This window comes from Mangifera indica, chromosome 3 (assembly GCF_011075055.1).
Source record: "Mangifera indica cultivar Alphonso chromosome 3, CATAS_Mindica_2.1, whole genome shotgun sequence".
Lineage (NCBI taxonomy): Eukaryota > Viridiplantae > Streptophyta > Magnoliopsida > Sapindales > Anacardiaceae > Mangifera > Mangifera indica.
This window is the reverse complement of record NC_058139.1, coordinates 59,989-75,992: the sequence shown is the minus strand read 5'-3', so window position 1 is coordinate 75,992 and position 16,004 is coordinate 59,989. Positions and strand designations below refer to the sequence as shown.

At 34.4% G+C, this 16,004-nt stretch overlaps 1 protein-coding gene across 7 annotated transcripts; it reads left to right on the top strand.

Annotated features, from left to right (window-relative positions):
* Positions 1-2,864: 2,864 nt before the first annotated feature.
* On the top strand, positions 2,865-15,393 carry LOC123210972 (HEAT repeat-containing protein 6). Of its 7 annotated transcripts, XR_006501311.1 has the most exons (29): positions 2,865-3,175; positions 3,253-3,360; positions 3,451-3,626; positions 3,760-4,036; positions 4,115-4,182; positions 4,318-4,387; positions 4,487-4,843; positions 5,432-5,511; positions 5,609-5,660; positions 5,823-5,976; positions 6,124-6,211; positions 6,875-6,977; positions 7,064-7,154; positions 7,806-7,903; positions 8,356-8,535; positions 9,122-9,373; positions 10,147-10,242; positions 10,352-10,446; positions 10,556-10,619; positions 10,721-10,808; positions 10,897-10,970; positions 11,792-11,867; positions 11,942-12,054; positions 12,161-12,234; positions 13,016-13,122; positions 13,302-13,420; positions 13,951-14,028; positions 14,145-14,251; positions 14,623-14,763. XR_006501311.1 is itself a non-coding variant. In XM_044629469.1 (28 exons), exons 1-28 carry the CDS (start codon positions 3,005-3,007, stop codon positions 14,827-14,829), a joined length of 3,498 nt encoding a protein of 1,165 aa, XP_044485404.1. In that variant the 5' UTR covers positions 2,866-3,004; the 3' UTR covers positions 14,830-15,393. The 7 variants fall into 7 exon arrangements, 4 of the variants coding, with proteins under 4 accessions (XP_044485406.1, XP_044485404.1, XP_044485405.1 ...); XM_044629469.1 differs by lacking the exon at positions 14,145-14,251 and having other exon boundaries at positions 2,866-3,175; positions 11,960-12,054; positions 14,623-15,393; XM_044629470.1 differs by lacking the exon at positions 14,145-14,251 and having other exon boundaries at positions 2,866-3,175; positions 13,079-13,122; positions 14,623-15,393.
* The last annotated feature ends 611 nt before the right edge of the window (positions 15,394-16,004 follow it).

The window sequence follows — 16,004 nt, the reverse complement described above, 5'->3', positions numbered from 1 at the left end:
GTCCATGGGCACTCATGCGTAGGGTGTTCAATAGTAGGGTTGTGAATGCCATGAACATGTGTGGTCTTGGTGGCTGGGGTTTTAATGACAGGACATATAGTATGCTCAGTAACATGGGCCTGAACATCGATAGGTGTATCAAGACTAGGGATCTGAATATCCACAGATGGCATTGCAGTTGAAGTTTCATCTATTATTAAGGAGAGCGTATAGAAGGATGACGATGACTAGGGATCTAACATACTCATCAACAATATCAATATACCATCATCTAACCTCTTTAACCGGTGATGGTTGGAGTAGAAATTAACATCATCATACTTATTCAGATATATAAGTAAACATAACTGCATTAATCAATTAATCAATTAACAATTACATACCTTGTCACTAATAAATATAATTGTCGTATGACTCCAATCAGGAACATTTCTCATATGCCACAGAACATCCAAGGAGATGCATCTATAACAACTAAGTCCACCCAATTATACAAAGTGTTGATTGTCTCGTATATGTAATACTACAATTTAAAATATTAATGTTTATATTTAATTAAAAAAATTTCAACTGGCAATAAATATATATACTAAATAAATATACACTTACTTGAAATGCTAGTAAGAACCCATATATATCATATTTATGCATGTTTGACATCTGACTCGAGGAAATCCTATCACTCATTAGGATATCGATTCAAATATCATTTTTCATATCGGAACACCCCATGAGTAGAAATTAAATTTGTCTAAATAATTGACCAACTGGAGATATTATGCAGATACCTTCTTTCATCTATCATTCTCCAGTAACACCATATGTAGACAATATAATAGGGCTATTTTGACAGCACTGATATTGTCATCCTCCTATGACTTAGTTAGGAAAACTAGTTCTAAATCATGATAGTGCACTTCCTAACATCCTCGAAAATAGGTTTTCCAAATCCTATCTCCAGATCCTCATTAAATATATGATAAAAGAGTAGTGATCCAATTGAATGGTAGTTCAATAATGAGTGTAAACTCGAATGAGTTGAATCTCACGTTAACCCTATTAATCTTAAACTAAAACTTATTTCTGTGTAAACCTCAATATAACTGTCGTAACATGAATGAGTGCACTAACACTCTATTAAACCTCGTATTTGGTAATTGGAGCAGATGTCCAAGCAAGTCCTCTCAAACAATTATAACTGTGTATATGTTAATGTAGATTTAATCTTGGATATTGTAGTTCGTTGTTTATGAGAGGTAACCTTTACTCGGAAGTGTCGTGCCTCGTTGGGGATTTTTAATTTGCTATCCTCACATTTTATTTTATATGAAATTTCTTGTAAAAAAGAAATTATTATCATGTCAAAGTATAAAAGAATTTCATAAAAAATAAACATAAAATCAAGGAAAAAATGGGCCTTAAATTCAAAAGTTACAAGTCAAAAAACCCTAAAATGATAAAAATCAAAAAATCGTCCTAAAATTCAAAAACTACATCTCAAAAAATCATAGAATGACAAACATAAAAAAAAATAAACTTGAAATTTAAAAGTGACATATCAAAAACTTTAAAAAGAAACCTTAAAATGGCAAAAATAAAAAATAAAACAAAAATTAGAAAACTACACATAAATAAAAAATCGTATAATGACAATAATTGAAAAACCAATATGAAATTCTATCATTACACGTCCAAGAACCCTAAAAAGGACAAATATCAAAAAATAAACCTAAAATTCAAAAACTAAACATTAAAGTACCCTTGAAAAATAGAAAACAAATCTTAAAATCGAAAACTACACCTAAAAAAAACTTAGGAATGAATGAAATCGAAAAACAAATATTAAATTTAAAAAATACACATAAAAAACCCAAAATTGACAGAAACCAAAATCCAAAAACCGACCTAGAAATCATAAAAATTGAAAAATATATCTGAAATTCAAAAACAACACATCGAAAAACCTTAAAACAGGAAAAATACACATGAAATTTGAAAATTACGAGTTGATAAACTCTATGAGTGAAAAATACCAATAAGTGCCCTTGTCAATTTTCTACTCTCCTAGAGGTCCTATAATTTTAATTTGCCCCTTATCGATTTTTTTTATTTCCTACAGGTCTCATAGTTTCAAAAAAATATTTTTCCCCCTACCTCCTGAATTCCCCTGAGTTCCCCAAAGCATTTCCTGAGGTTACTGTTCAAAATACCCCCAAGGTCCTTACTATTTGAAATTTCACATTCCCCTCCACCCATGTGGCCTCTTTCCAACTAAGGGGAGATTTTATTAATCTCGAGAATCTCATGGTCCCTTTTGATGGATCTATGACCAAACTAAGCCATTTTTCAGCCAAAAAATCATAATTTCAGCCTTCTATTTCAATAAAAATCAAATCTACACATCCTACAACATAATAACTCTCAACAAATTCAACCAAGACAAACAAGAATCAATACATTTTATGCATTGTTCAAAACAGAAACCTTAAACATCCAACACTTAAAATCTTTATCAAATCAGTATAATCCTAACAATAAAATGATTCAAACAATACTAGGGATGCTGTACTAACCTTTTTTGCTATTTTTATCACAAAAAAACATGAAAAATGCCAAAAAAATTGCGAAGAAGTCGAAGGGCCGTTGAACCCATGGGAACCTCGGGTTTCCTCTGAATTCTAACAGTGAATTCAGGGAAGAGTGGATAGGGATACGAAAAATTTTTGGTTTATATGTAGGGGCATTTTTGTTATTTCAGATAAATAGGGCGTTTTTGTTAAAGTTTAATGTTTGGGGCAATTTTCTCAGGCCCTAATTTTTAGGCTAATTTTTTAGTACCCAATATTATAAGTTGAAGCAGTATTCGAGTCAACCAGGCAATGAAAATTTTACTAGTATAAACCCTATGAGGCAAATTCGCGGTTGGCCCGTGAGAACAGAGTGTGGAGGTGGTGGCTCGATTTGAATGTTTATTCATGTAGAAGTCATATGTATCTTTTAATAGATGGCATCTTCGTCGTCTGTTAGATCGTGGAGGACGGCGTTTCTGACGCTCAGGGATGAAACCTCAAGCGGTGCTCCTGCAGGCACCTCAACTGATGAACTTGTCCACAATCTTATCTTCGCTAATTCCCATTCTCTCATCTCTGCTGCCTCCGACCTCCCTCCTTACGAGGTATTTTCTATTAGATTTGCATTTATAAGTCATTGTTCCTCATTACTTATTTTTGTGTGGTAAATAAACAAATGTAGGTCACCTCCGATGTGTTGTTTTTACTGGAATTGGTGGCAAATGTGAATGCTTCAGCTTGTAGGCGTGGAGAAGACATCACTCAAACACTTACACTTACTAGCCACTTGGTGTGCCATTGCTTTTTGTGAATCTACTATTATTTATATCTATATGCACATTTTGCTTCTTCTTAATATTATTGTTTTTACTCGTCCCAGGTTCACAGCATATTCAATCTTGTTTCCTTTGAATTCAACTCCTCCTCTTTCACTGTCATCCTTGACTCTTTTCAAAGCATGGTTGCTTTTTTCTTTGGTCAAGGTGTTCCCAGAGCTGTTATTTCACCAAATGCTACTAAATTTAAACCTGTCATGGAATGTCTAGAGACTATAAGGTTTGTTTAATCATCATTGTTTGCTTTCATTTGTCATCTACAAGTGCGATATTCTCATTTTCAGAATTTATACTCAATTGTTCATACTTGTGTAGTAAATTCTGACACTTAATATAACCATTTACTTTACCAGACGTGTTACCAGTGTATATCAAGGAAAGTTCTCACCTTTAGAAAGTATTCAGTTAATAAAATTCCTTCTGCACATCCTTGAATGCTTTCATCCAGAATTTGTCTATTTATATAATTCAAATGCCAACAATTCGAGGTCTACTGCTGAAACTGGAAAGAGGTTTCCTGGATTCACTTGTTTATGGGATGTTCATACTATTGCCTTTACTATGCTTGCTGATGCATTCTCAAGTGCTGGGTCTTTTTTTCCGTTTGACATTTGGCACTCTACCATTGAGGTATGCTTACTCTTTCGCTGCGTTGTTTAAATGGTATATACAAGCTGGTTACACGCATGTCTGTGTTATATGAATTAGGTTCTTAGGAAAGTAATGGATGTTTTCGCATCTAAGAGTGTGCTTGTGGAAGGCAGCATTTTGTCCAGGTATAAGCTTCTCTCTTTCTTCCTTTTACTTCATCAGCAAAAGGAAAAGGGACATCAGAAAGGATAAAGGATTTACTCCGCAATTTTCTGTGGATATATTCAATTTTAAGAGATTGTGGCAGTTCATTGCTGCAGGTTTTATTTATCTCTGCTGCATTGTCTACATCTAGTTCTTACTGATCCCAAAGGCTCCCTATCTGACCATGTAAGTTTATTTTTATTGAGTTCAGTACATTAAATTAATTAGTTAATATTTGGTTATAGTGGTTGTCTGTTCGCGTTCTTGACTAATACATCATCACAGGTGTCTGGTTTTGTAGCAGCATTAAAATTGTTCTTTGTTTATGGCCTTAATATAAGACCTCAAGTTACATCTCCATCTGTTGGCAACAACATGCCTGATTTAGTGAGCCATAGTTTGACTATGGAAGAGTCTAAAAAGGAAGATAAAACACCTTATAGGCCGCCACACTTGCGCAAAAAGGACTTAAATATCAAGTGGCCAAAAGCTCAGGATTCTCGAATTTCCACTGACCATGAAACTTCTACTGTTGATTTCACATCATCAGATTCAGATTATAGTGACAGTGATGGCTCACTTAAAGGCCCTGATTGTGCTCAGAGTTCTAAGGTCAGAGTAGCTGCAATTGTTTGCTTGCAGGTGAGTACAAAACACCATATGCTTTGACCCATTTCCTGATGTTCTGTTAATTCAAAGCTCTATTCTGTTATGATAGTCTTTTTCTAGGTGATTTTAGAATGATCCATATTCAAAACAGTGCTAAACACTGGCAAGTTACTTTTGACAGAAGGAATTACTAGTAACACTAAACATCCAAATAGCATCAAATTTAAGTTTTCCATGTGCTTTGTAGAGCTAGCATTTTGAAGTTTTATTACATGCATTCTTCTATTGTTCAAAGATTTCAAACAGCCACCTGTTTGTAAATTTTAATTTTCTTATTTAAACCATTCCTCAACATGTGTGTTAATCGCTTCTTTTTCTTAGTTAAGATTTGCTGCTTCATTTCTTTTAAACTATTTTCTTGGCCAATATGTAATCTTTATTTACTCAAGATTTGTCTGATGTGATTTTGTTGGGAAGACTATTGTGGTTGTTAGTTTTACCTTTTCACTTTGCTTGAATTTCTGGATAATATTCAATTAGCTGGTTGCATATCCATAAAAGTTTCCAAGAATACTTCTAATCTCTCTCTCTCTCTCTTTTTTTTTAATTTTCTGGGTGAAGGATCTTTGCCAAGCTGATCCTAAATCATTTACAACCCAATGGACAATTCTTCTGCCCACCAATGACGTACTACGACCAAGGTGAAACATTGTACTTCCCTCTTTCTTTTGTGTTCTTTTTTGTCCAATCAAAGTTGCCTAATTTATCCATTCATCTAAGCTGCTTGCTTATTTTCAGGAAGTTTGAAGCGACTCTGATGTCATGCTTGCTATTTGATCCTTACTTAAAGGTACTAGTTCTTTTGTTTATAGGTAGCGTGGTTTTTGTTGGTTACATTTTACTATTGAGGCCCCATGATAAATCTTGAATAACTTTGTCTCTTGCATGCTGCTGTATGAAATGTAATTTCAGTATTGCTTGAACCTTATGTATGCTACTTTGTGGTTTTTAGGCAAGGATGGCATCTGCCTCAACTCTGGTGGCCATGATGGATGGGCCTTCATCTGTTTTCCTGCAGGTAGCTGAATACAAGGAATCTTTTAAATATGGATCTTTCATGGCACTTTCAAGTTCTCTTGGGCAGATACTAATGCAACTACATAGTGGTACTTGGAAGATATTGTCTTTATTATTCAGTCAGTTTTGTGCAAATATTGATCCTGTTTAGTGTTTCCTGTTGATGCTTTATCTTTACGTTTTGCGTGCTTGATTCTTATATTTGGTTGTCTGTTTATTTTTATTTTATGTTGTAGGTATTGTATACTTAATCCAACGTGAAACTCATGATAGATTGCTGACATCCCTGTTCAAGATTCTTATGCTTTTGATATCCTGCACACCGTATGAATCCTTCTTCTCATAGTTATGTCATTCTGGTTATAATGATCAGTTTTCGTGGATTAAAGATCATTTACATTTACTCAATGCTTCCATTGGATTTATGGCGTTCTTACGATGTGGAATTTGTCCTGTGGGAACTCTTGTTTTTCATACATGTTAGAGAAAATGTTGTTGATATCTATGGCAGTGGAACATCAAATTTGGCAATTCATTGGCATCATGTGACAGTGGCTAGTTGTGGGATAGATCTGTCCTCACTTCTTTTGGGTTTGGTTGTTAATAAGCTTTAAGATCTCTTACACTTTTCTATAATTATCTCAATTGTGAAGGAGTTCTGGGATGATTTTGCATAGTTTATGGGTTTTTTTAATTTCCCTGGTTCAGGGAGGAATGGATATTCAGAGTGGATCTTGTAGGACTTTAAATAGTGAATCTTGTAGGACTTTGTGACAAGCTTACTTTCGTGTTAATTTTGAGTTATGGAGGACAACCAGTGAGCTCTGATAATATATTTTAGCATGCTGACTCTTGAGGGTTCTGATGCTGGATATTCCTACCTTCATTAATATTTATGCTTTGCTTGTTTTCATCTTTTTGATAGAGCAGTTGATTATGTACTTGTCGTATTTTCTTTTTCCATGTGTATTGATGATTATTCTGCAGATATTCAAGGATGCCTGGGGAGTTGTTGCCAAGAGTGATCACATCTCTGCGATTAAGGGTTGAAGAAGGATTTCCATTAAAAAATGATCAAACTGGCCTTTTGGTTAGTTTTAATTTTCATATGCTCAATCCAGTAGAAGGGAAGGGGGATCATGGGTTATTCCTGATTTCTGACTTTTAATCTGACAGGCTGCTGCTATTAGCTGCTTAACAGCAGCTCTATCTACATCACCTTCCCTACCACAAGTGAAAGAAATGTTTTTAGAGGAAATATCGACAGGTTAAATTTTTTGGATATACATTTGTTTTCTCGTTGTTGCATTTTTAATATTATTGTTGTTACTTGATATCTTGATGGGAACTTAACAATTCCTGCTAGGCCTTTTTCTCTTTGGTGTGTCTGTAGCCTGTGGATGGAACTTGGGTGACCAGAAATAATAGTAACACAAGGCGGCATATTTCTAATTATTGGAATTTCATCACATGCTGGAGGTCCTAAGTTAATCATCCTGAATGTATTAGCATGTGATGTCCTTGAATGGGTATACTGTTTTTGTCTTGTTAATACAATTAACGGAACCAAATTCATTAGAATAATTTCATAAGTCAATCTCAGATGTTTCCCGATGAGGTTCAATTTAGAATTGGAAAATGGCTAGTTCTTATTTATAACTCTTACCACTTGAGGTTCTAATTCTTCTATTTCTGTATGTTTGCATTTTTGTATTAATTGTGCAACATGGTAGCCACATCAAGCATAGTGTATTTGCATGTGGGAATTCATTATTTCCTTCATGCAATCTCACTATGGCAGTGGACATTCCCTTTTTGTCATTGGTCTTTTATTGTGTTGTTGCCGTTAGGTGTAGTGCTTCAAATATTAATGGTTTGCATACTTTTATTTATGAAAAGTTTGAATTTTTTTTTTCAGGTTCGGTTGATACTGAAATGAAGCCAGGTGTTCTCTCTACATTATTTCAATGTTCTGAACGGCTAACAAGCCCAACAGTATGCTTTGAGGCTCTTCAGGTAATATTTCCGTACTGGCTACAGCCAAGAGTTAGTTGACATGTTTTACTATTGTCATAATCAGGTATATTGTTCAGATTGGATTGACTTATATGCGATTAAAAATCATCTTTATGAAGTGAAAGATTCTATAGCATGGTTGCTGGGAAGGTAAAAGGCTGGAAGATATAAGTATAGCCAAACAAAAAAAAAAATGATCATTTTTAACTTATGAATATGATCAACTGTGGTACTTCTTTATAGAAGTTTGAAGCTTTGATTTAATGTATTAGCTATAGTTGATCTGTTTAAGAATTAGTCAGGTAAATCTCACTGAAGACAGAAACAAGGCAGTTGAAGATGTCATTTTAAACATCATATAAGATATTGTTGCCCTTACAAAAATTAAAATTCTCTTTTTCAATTTTTTAAGAAGATCTTGCATTCAAAGTTACAAACTTCATGTGTTACAGGCCCTCAGAGCTGTGTCACACAATTACCCGAACATAATGTTAGCATTTTGGAAGCATGTTTCCACCATTGTTTTCAGAATTGTGAAAGCATCTACTGCAGAAGTTCCTACCAAGACATGGAAGGGAAATGTTGGATCTGTCGGTTTTATTGGTGAAAAGGTCATTACAGCTGCTATCAAGGTATATTCTTCTCGTTTGTCAGTGATTATTTGGTTTTGTTTGAATCTTTCATAATAAAGATCCCTAAGATTATATCATATTATGATATTAATATCTAGAGCGACTCGACAATGTGCAGTGTTTTGTAGATCAGTTCTTTTTAATCTTCTAGGTTAAGGTGTGTGGACTTTCAAAATTTGCAAGACAATTAAGTTATTAATTACAACATAAAAATGTTGATGAACGATTGTTTTTGATTAACACATAGCAAAATTAAACAGTAACTTTATGATATTCACACCTTTGTTGTGATCAAATTTTTTTGGCCTTAACTGAATGTAGAAAATTAATGTAATTTTTTTGTTTGTTTCTTATTTGCCATTATATGTAAGAAATATAAACCATGAAATTGTTGAAAGATATGTTTAATGTAAATTTTACACACATTGGAGATTCTGTTCTTGAGATATTCTGAAAATTATGCTTCTGCAATCTCAAATGGATGCAGTGATCATAATTCTTGTGCTGTGTGTATATCTTGATGCCTTTTATTTTTTCCTTTTTTGTTAGAAATGCACTAGTGTTTAGTGCTATTTTATTCGTTCAGGTTCTTGATGAATGTCTTCGAGCAATATCTGGATTTAAAGGAACTGAGGATCTTTTAGATGATAAATTATTGGATACCCCATTTACTTCTGATTGTATAAGGACAAAGAAAATATCATCAGCTCCATTATATGAGCAAGGGAGTCCAGAAGATACGAGAGAAGAAGCAAAAGCTTCACACTCTGGAAGTGAGCAGTGGTCTGAGACAATTGAGAAGCATATGCCACTTATTTTACAGCATACTTCTGCAATGGTTGGTTAGAATTTCTTTGCTCCTTGAAATGAGAGGCTTCTCTGGTTATATTTCTCTTTTTGAAGAATTTTAGGTAGTTTTCATCATGATTGTTTCAAATTACAGACAGTAGATCCAAAGCTAATTTATTTATATAGTTTGAGCTATTCTATTTTGTTGGCTTTAATCATTTATGCCAATTTAATTTGAATTTCATCGGCATTAGGTATAACCTAGGATAGCAGGTGCTGGCTTTAGTCATGGCTAGCCAATAGGAACCAATAGGTTTTAAACTATTGATTTTTACCATCTCAAGCTGCTGCTTCCTGGTTTATTTGATCTTTTTAACTTTTGTATTTTATAGTATTATTCCTGTTATATACATCTCTGGTTTTGATGGTGATAAAATTTTAAATCAGTTGATTCAGTGTTATGAAGGCTTCATTTTAAATGTAGTATCACTTGGCTTTTTTGAATTCCCAAAGTTCAAGTTAACATCAACAGAATAGCTTCTTAGATTGTGCTTATAGTATATATCTGTTACATTCATATGGTTAGGAAAATACTATGTTGATCAATTGAAGAAAATCTTTGAAGAGCTGGAAGTGCCAGACATATATTTGGTGTCTTATCTGTATCACTTAGGATTGATGAGACTCTGACTACTGTTGCATCTTTACGAAGATTAAATTTTCCATAGGCTCTAAGCTCTTATGTTTACCTGATATGTAGATGTATGCGTCTCTTTTCTTACCTAGCCTATATCAATCTGATCTCATTATTTTCTCTTGAAGGTGAGAACTGCAACAGTTACTTGTTTTGCGGGTATAACTTCTTCTGTGTTTATCTCTCTTGCGAAAGAAGCACAGGACTTCATTATATCTTCCGTAGTAAGTCTTTAACATTTACTTAAATTTCATTATGGTTTTCTGGAGCATAATCAATAGTATGGACGGTTTTACTAGTTGGTTTCTGTATTATCTCTGATATTTTTTGTAGATCAATGCTGCTTTACATGATGAAGTTCCTTCAGTTAGGTCAGCTGCCTGTCGTGCCATTGGTGTCATCTCATGTTTTCCAAAAATTTCTCACAGGTGATTCTTGACTGTTGTTTGTTCGTCTGTCTAATTTTTAATAATGTTTAATTTAAATTGTTGTTTGCAAGAATTGATGGAGAATTTACAAAGAACTTAAATTATATAGTGCAGAGATCCTCGGAAAATTTATCCATGCTGTTGAGATTAACACCTCTAATCCATTAGTCTCGGTACTTGTTTACTTTAAGTTCTTAATTTAAATGTTTTGAAGTGTACCTTATTTATATGTTTCCAACAAGTTAATATCACTCATGATTACTTCCCATTTCAGGTGCGTATAACAGCCTCGTGGGCTTTGGCAAATATATGTGATTCTCTTCGTCACTGTATAGATGATTTTCCCTTGAAACCATCTCCAGGTGAGCATAAGGGTACCGAGAGTGCATTTCAAGTTTGACACATTCTAAAAGTAACTTTGATTTCAAATTTTCATTTATTTATTCGTAGATAAAAATGTGAACTCCCAGATGGTGGAATCATTGACTGAGTGTGCTTTGCATTTAACAAAGGATGGCGACAAGGTAAACATACTGAATGAAAAGACTACTACAACTGGTTTCTCGCATCTCACTTTTGCTACTTCTTCACTCAAGCATGGTTTAATTAGTGTTGATGTAGACTCTAGTTTCCTCTGTAGCTATCTATCTTATCTATCACTCTCTATAAATGCTTGACTGCTGTCTCTTTTGGAGGTTGTGTTTTAATGCATGTTGGTCTGACTGGCTGATTTCCGCGACCAATTGCATTTAGAAAATGATACGAACCTTAGGAGAACCACATCTCAAAAGTTAGCTATTGAGATGTGAGAATCCAAGGCCATATAAACCCCACACTAGTTGTCCATACTTTCCAATGTGGGATCCAAGTCCTATACCTTGCACTTGGGATCCTAACAGAAAAACAGTATCTTGAACCTTTCGTCTTGGCTCCAATCATATGAATTTTGATTACTGGACTGAAAATCTATGATTATAGTGGCTAACTGCTGTTCACAAATCATTTTTCTCAATTACTGTTTGATGTGGCTATTAAGTACAAATTTTATAATTTAGTACCATAAGATCTTTATATCTATAGGAGTGCTATAACATTCTGGTTGTCACTTTAGTAAATTTTTATTATTTTTAGCCGATCTTTATTGTCTTAGGCCCTCAACTGTATTTCATTCTTTGCATCTGCCCCACTGTCAACAATAGAAGCAAACATGCAGATGGAGTTACCTTCTTGTTCCTATAAAATTGAATTGCTTGGCCTTCTTGGATTTATGTATCATATATTTTAGTTTTTGTAGATAAAGTAATGATTGTGTCTTTACCATGCCCTTATTTTTCATGTACGTTAGATCAAGTCAAATGCTGTGAGGGCTCTTGGAAATCTCGCAAGATTTGTCAAATATAAAAGTTCGTCATGTGTGCATGGTAAGGCAGTGGTCTACAGCTATGTTTTTTAACCAACCATATTGAGGTGATACCAGCAAGCAGTGATAATACAGGTAGTCTTGGATGTGTAGCAAATTCATCCCATCCTGCTTGTTTGGGAGATTCACTGTGGCTGGAGAGAATGGTGCAAGCATTTCTTTCTTGTGTTACAACGGGAAATGTTAAGGTATCACCTATTGCTAAGGTTAAAAAGTCGATCTAATGATTTGATAGTGTGTGTTGGACCATCTTCCATTATTTTTTCATCTCAAGTGTGACTGTGTATGTAACAGGTTCAATGGAATGTTTGTCATGCATTGAGCAACCTTTTTTTAAATGAGACGTTAAACCTTCAACACATGGATTGGTATGAAAGACTAGTTTTTGTGTTTGCTTGGTTGAAATGCTGGATATTTATGTTTTTTTAATCTTAATTTTTTGTTGATAAGTTTTGATGTGTTGGAACTTAGCTACAATTGTAGGTTACTTCTAGTTTATAACATTTAGGCCAAAATGGCAACCTACCATGGTATTAAATAAAGACAAACTGACTAGGTGGTTTTGTGGTCGAATTCCCCTATTGTATCAATTAACTATTGTAACGTGTTTTTGTGATTATGGTTGTGGTTATATTCTGTCCATGTGCAAGTGCACATGAAAGGGTGGTTTAGAGTTTTATTACAATTGTTAGACTCTTACCCATTAGGTTAAGCTTTTGGGTTTATTAGTAACTGAACATGATGAAACTAGCTGGTCAAGTTGAAATGGGAGATGCCCAAGAATATGCGTAATGAAGTTTGTGGTTGTTTGACAAAATATGTGGGAGGAAATACTTGAATTACTTGAAGCAATTATGTGATATGATATTCCTCCCATTTTGTCAAACATGCCAAATTCAACCACATTGTTTGGATAGATTGTCCACATAAGAACTACTAATATTTTCAGCTTGGGGAGACCTGATACACTTCTTCTTATCTTCTACAGTAACACCCACCTTTTGTTTTCTATCAGAGAAAAATGATAAAATTCTTGTTGGTAATTTTATTTAACTATTTCATGTCATTTACATGTTTTGGCGACAGTGTGCTTTGTTTTCTTGACCTGGATGTTTTCCCTTTAATCATGCATATGTACTTTTGTGGCAGGGCTCCATCTGTTTTTAGTATTCTTTTACTATTACTGCGTGATTCCTCTAACTTTAAGATCAGGATACAGGCTGCTGCCGCTTTGGCTGTGCCATCATCAGTTCGTGGTTAGTCGGACTTTTTCTTGTTCTTGCTGCTATGGGTGAAATTTTAATTATCTTTTTTATTTTGTCCTTGCAACTCAACAATTACTTTTCATGTCTTCAGCATTGGTTTAGTTGGAGGATTCCCATCTACCATCAAATGCTAAAGCATGATAACAATGTTTCCTTTCTTTTTGATGCAGATTATGGGAATTCCTTCTCAGATGTCATCCAAGGACTTGAGCATATACTTGAGAATTTAGGTTCAGAACCAAATTCAGCACCGTCAAGCTTCAAATATAGAGTTGCACTAGAGAAGCAGGTTAAGAACCTAAATAATCAGCATCTAGACAGAAATATGAAATTCTTAATCTGGTCATCATTGTCAGATATTAATTAGATATTGAACTGAAAGTAAGGGACCACATCATATGGATACATATTAACCTGATTCATTGACATGATTGCATTTAAAGCAACCCTTAATAGTTGGGAATTGTTAGGTCTTACTGCTATTGTCAAATATGTGACATTGAGGACAAGGTTCTAGGTTTTTTTTTTTTTTTTTGCAAGGACAGATATGTTGCATAAGATTTGAACTGTGTTCTTTTGGGGGTTAGTAATTGTTGTATGGTGTGCCTCATCAAAAGGTTCTTGAGTTAACGAGGAAAAGAGTGCATTCTTTTGAGGAGAAAATGAGACTGGTTGAATGCATCATGCAATTATGGGGTCTAAAGGGTGATTTTGTTGTTGGTTTTTAGAGGTGCCTTTGGAACAATTGTAATTCTGGTTGATCTTTTTCACGCTCGTTTTTCTGCTTTAGTGTTTCTAATTACATATTGTCTCTTACAGTTGACTTCAACTATGTTGCACGCTCTTAGCCTTGCTTCCAGCAGTGATCACCATCCTCTTAAAGATTTTCTGGTGAAGGTAAGCATTTTGTATTCGTAACTACTGCACAACAATGCTCTAGTGTTGTGCTTATAGTTTCTTATGACATGTTTGCCTTCGAATAAGTTATTGAAGTACAAGTAAATATTAAGTAGCACTGCAAGTTGTAGTTGCAAATCTACACAACAATGCTATGGAGAGTTGTGCTTATAGTTTCTATGACATGTTTGCCTACGAACCTGTGAAAGATTTTCTGGTGAAGGTAAGCATCTTGTATTTGCATATACTACACAAGTGTTGTGCTTATAGTTTCTTGCGACAAGTTTGCCTACGAATAAGTTATTAAAGTACAAGTAAATATTAAGTAGCACTGCATGTTGTTATGCTCTTGTCCTGGGAGAGCCTAGTCTAATGAATTTGATATGGAACACTGTCTTTAAAAGAGTGTGTTGTTTCATGTCTCTGTTTGCATTTTCATTCTTGATTGAATCCTTATCAACATATTTAATAAATTAGAGTAATTTATTTAGTTTTCTAGTTGATGTTTGCTTATAAATGCTCTAAATTTCATTATATGCTTTACCATAATTTTTCTTAAGTTTTTTTTTCTTTTTTATATGTATATATATATAGAAAGCTTCCTTTCTTGAGGAGTGGTTTAAGGTGCTATGCTCATCACTGGTGGAGACAGCTTGTCAGCCTGAGTCTGAAAATAATTTTGGGAACCAAAAGAAAGAGATGATATCCAAGGCCATGCGATCACTAATTAAAGTTTATGAAGGCCGGAATCAACATTCTATTGCTAAAAAATTCGAGATGTTGGACAATAACATATGGTGAATGAGTGATATTCACGGGTTTGGTTAGTTACTTGTTGCATTGTTGATGCATGGATTTTGGCTCGTGATTATTTCAAGTTCATAGCATGTTATAGTGGGTGACAAACACAATCATTTGTAGACTCCTGGAGGTGCAGTTGTCAGTGGACAGTCTGGTGATTGATATCCTTGTGTGGCCATGGTGCGCCCTGCCTTGAAGAACATAGAACAGGGTGGTGAGGTAGGAGTTCACCTGTAGTCCACTGCAGTTGGTAGCTGAATGTGGTAATTTGGTTATGGGATTGCCCTACTGAATGTAATTTTGTGGGTTCTTTCATGATCTTTTTATTTTAGTGCCAGCTTGCGATAGATGATCCAATGTCTTATTATGAATGCCGCTACATTGTAAAGTTATATAGTTTATATTCAGTTCGCCCAGTTGTTGCGAACTTTTGTGGCACTGCCGTGTGTAATCTGTAACTCGCATGCATGTGTCGTACTTTTAATGTAAACTCAATGTATATGTAGACAAGTATGTGGTGTCATTATTACTAATAAGGAAGTCCATAATCACTCTTTTCTGCTATGACTATACGTAAGCATTAACAATGATTATATATTGAAGTGGAGACTCATGTCATGGTTTGGATGAAAATGCTAAAATTAAGGAGTTGTAGAGGAGAAAAGGAGAGGCCCGTCTCCTGTAGAGGCTCCTTTTCAGGCGTAAAGCTTGTCTTTTGTTAGACCAATTTCACCCTCCTGATTCCCGACATTTTTGGATAACAAACCGCAAAAACTAAGCAAGCGTGAAGGTTTTTTCGTTTTTTTAAATTTCAACAATGATCTCTCGCCATTAACCTTCCTTACTTTCTGTATATTATCCTTCCATTTCTCTCTTTCTCTATCTCTCTCTCTCTCTGTTTTTTAAACCTCCATCCATGTTTAATCTTTGAAGATTCAACTACGCTTAGTTCTGGTACTTCTTTCTTTATAATTAGGCTTTGTCATTATCTAGGTTGTAATGCTTTCTCCAATACGAAAATAATCTCCTTTGCCTTTAGGTTGGATTGCTTTTTTCACTTTTTGTTTGGGCAAAGGACAAGTCTCACCTAAGTTTGAGTCGAATCTCAAAAAAATACTTACGGCAATATAAAGATCTAAATAGCCATTTATAGATTAATTTTTTTAGAGATACAG

Excerpts from the sequence above, each read along its gene's own strand:
- LOC123210972 (XM_044629468.1), top strand. The coding sequence starts at position 3,005 with ATGGCATCTTCGTCGTCTGTTAGATCGTGGAGGACGGCGTTTCTGACG. Across the intron at positions 10,243-10,351 it reads ACTTCATTATATCTTCCGTA|ATCAATGCTGCTTTACATGA; the intron begins GTAAGTCTTTAA and ends TATTTTTTGTAG. Across the intron at positions 12,055-12,160 it reads TTACAACGGGAAATGTTAAG|GTTCAATGGAATGTTTGTCA; the intron begins GTATCACCTATT and ends TGTATGTAACAG.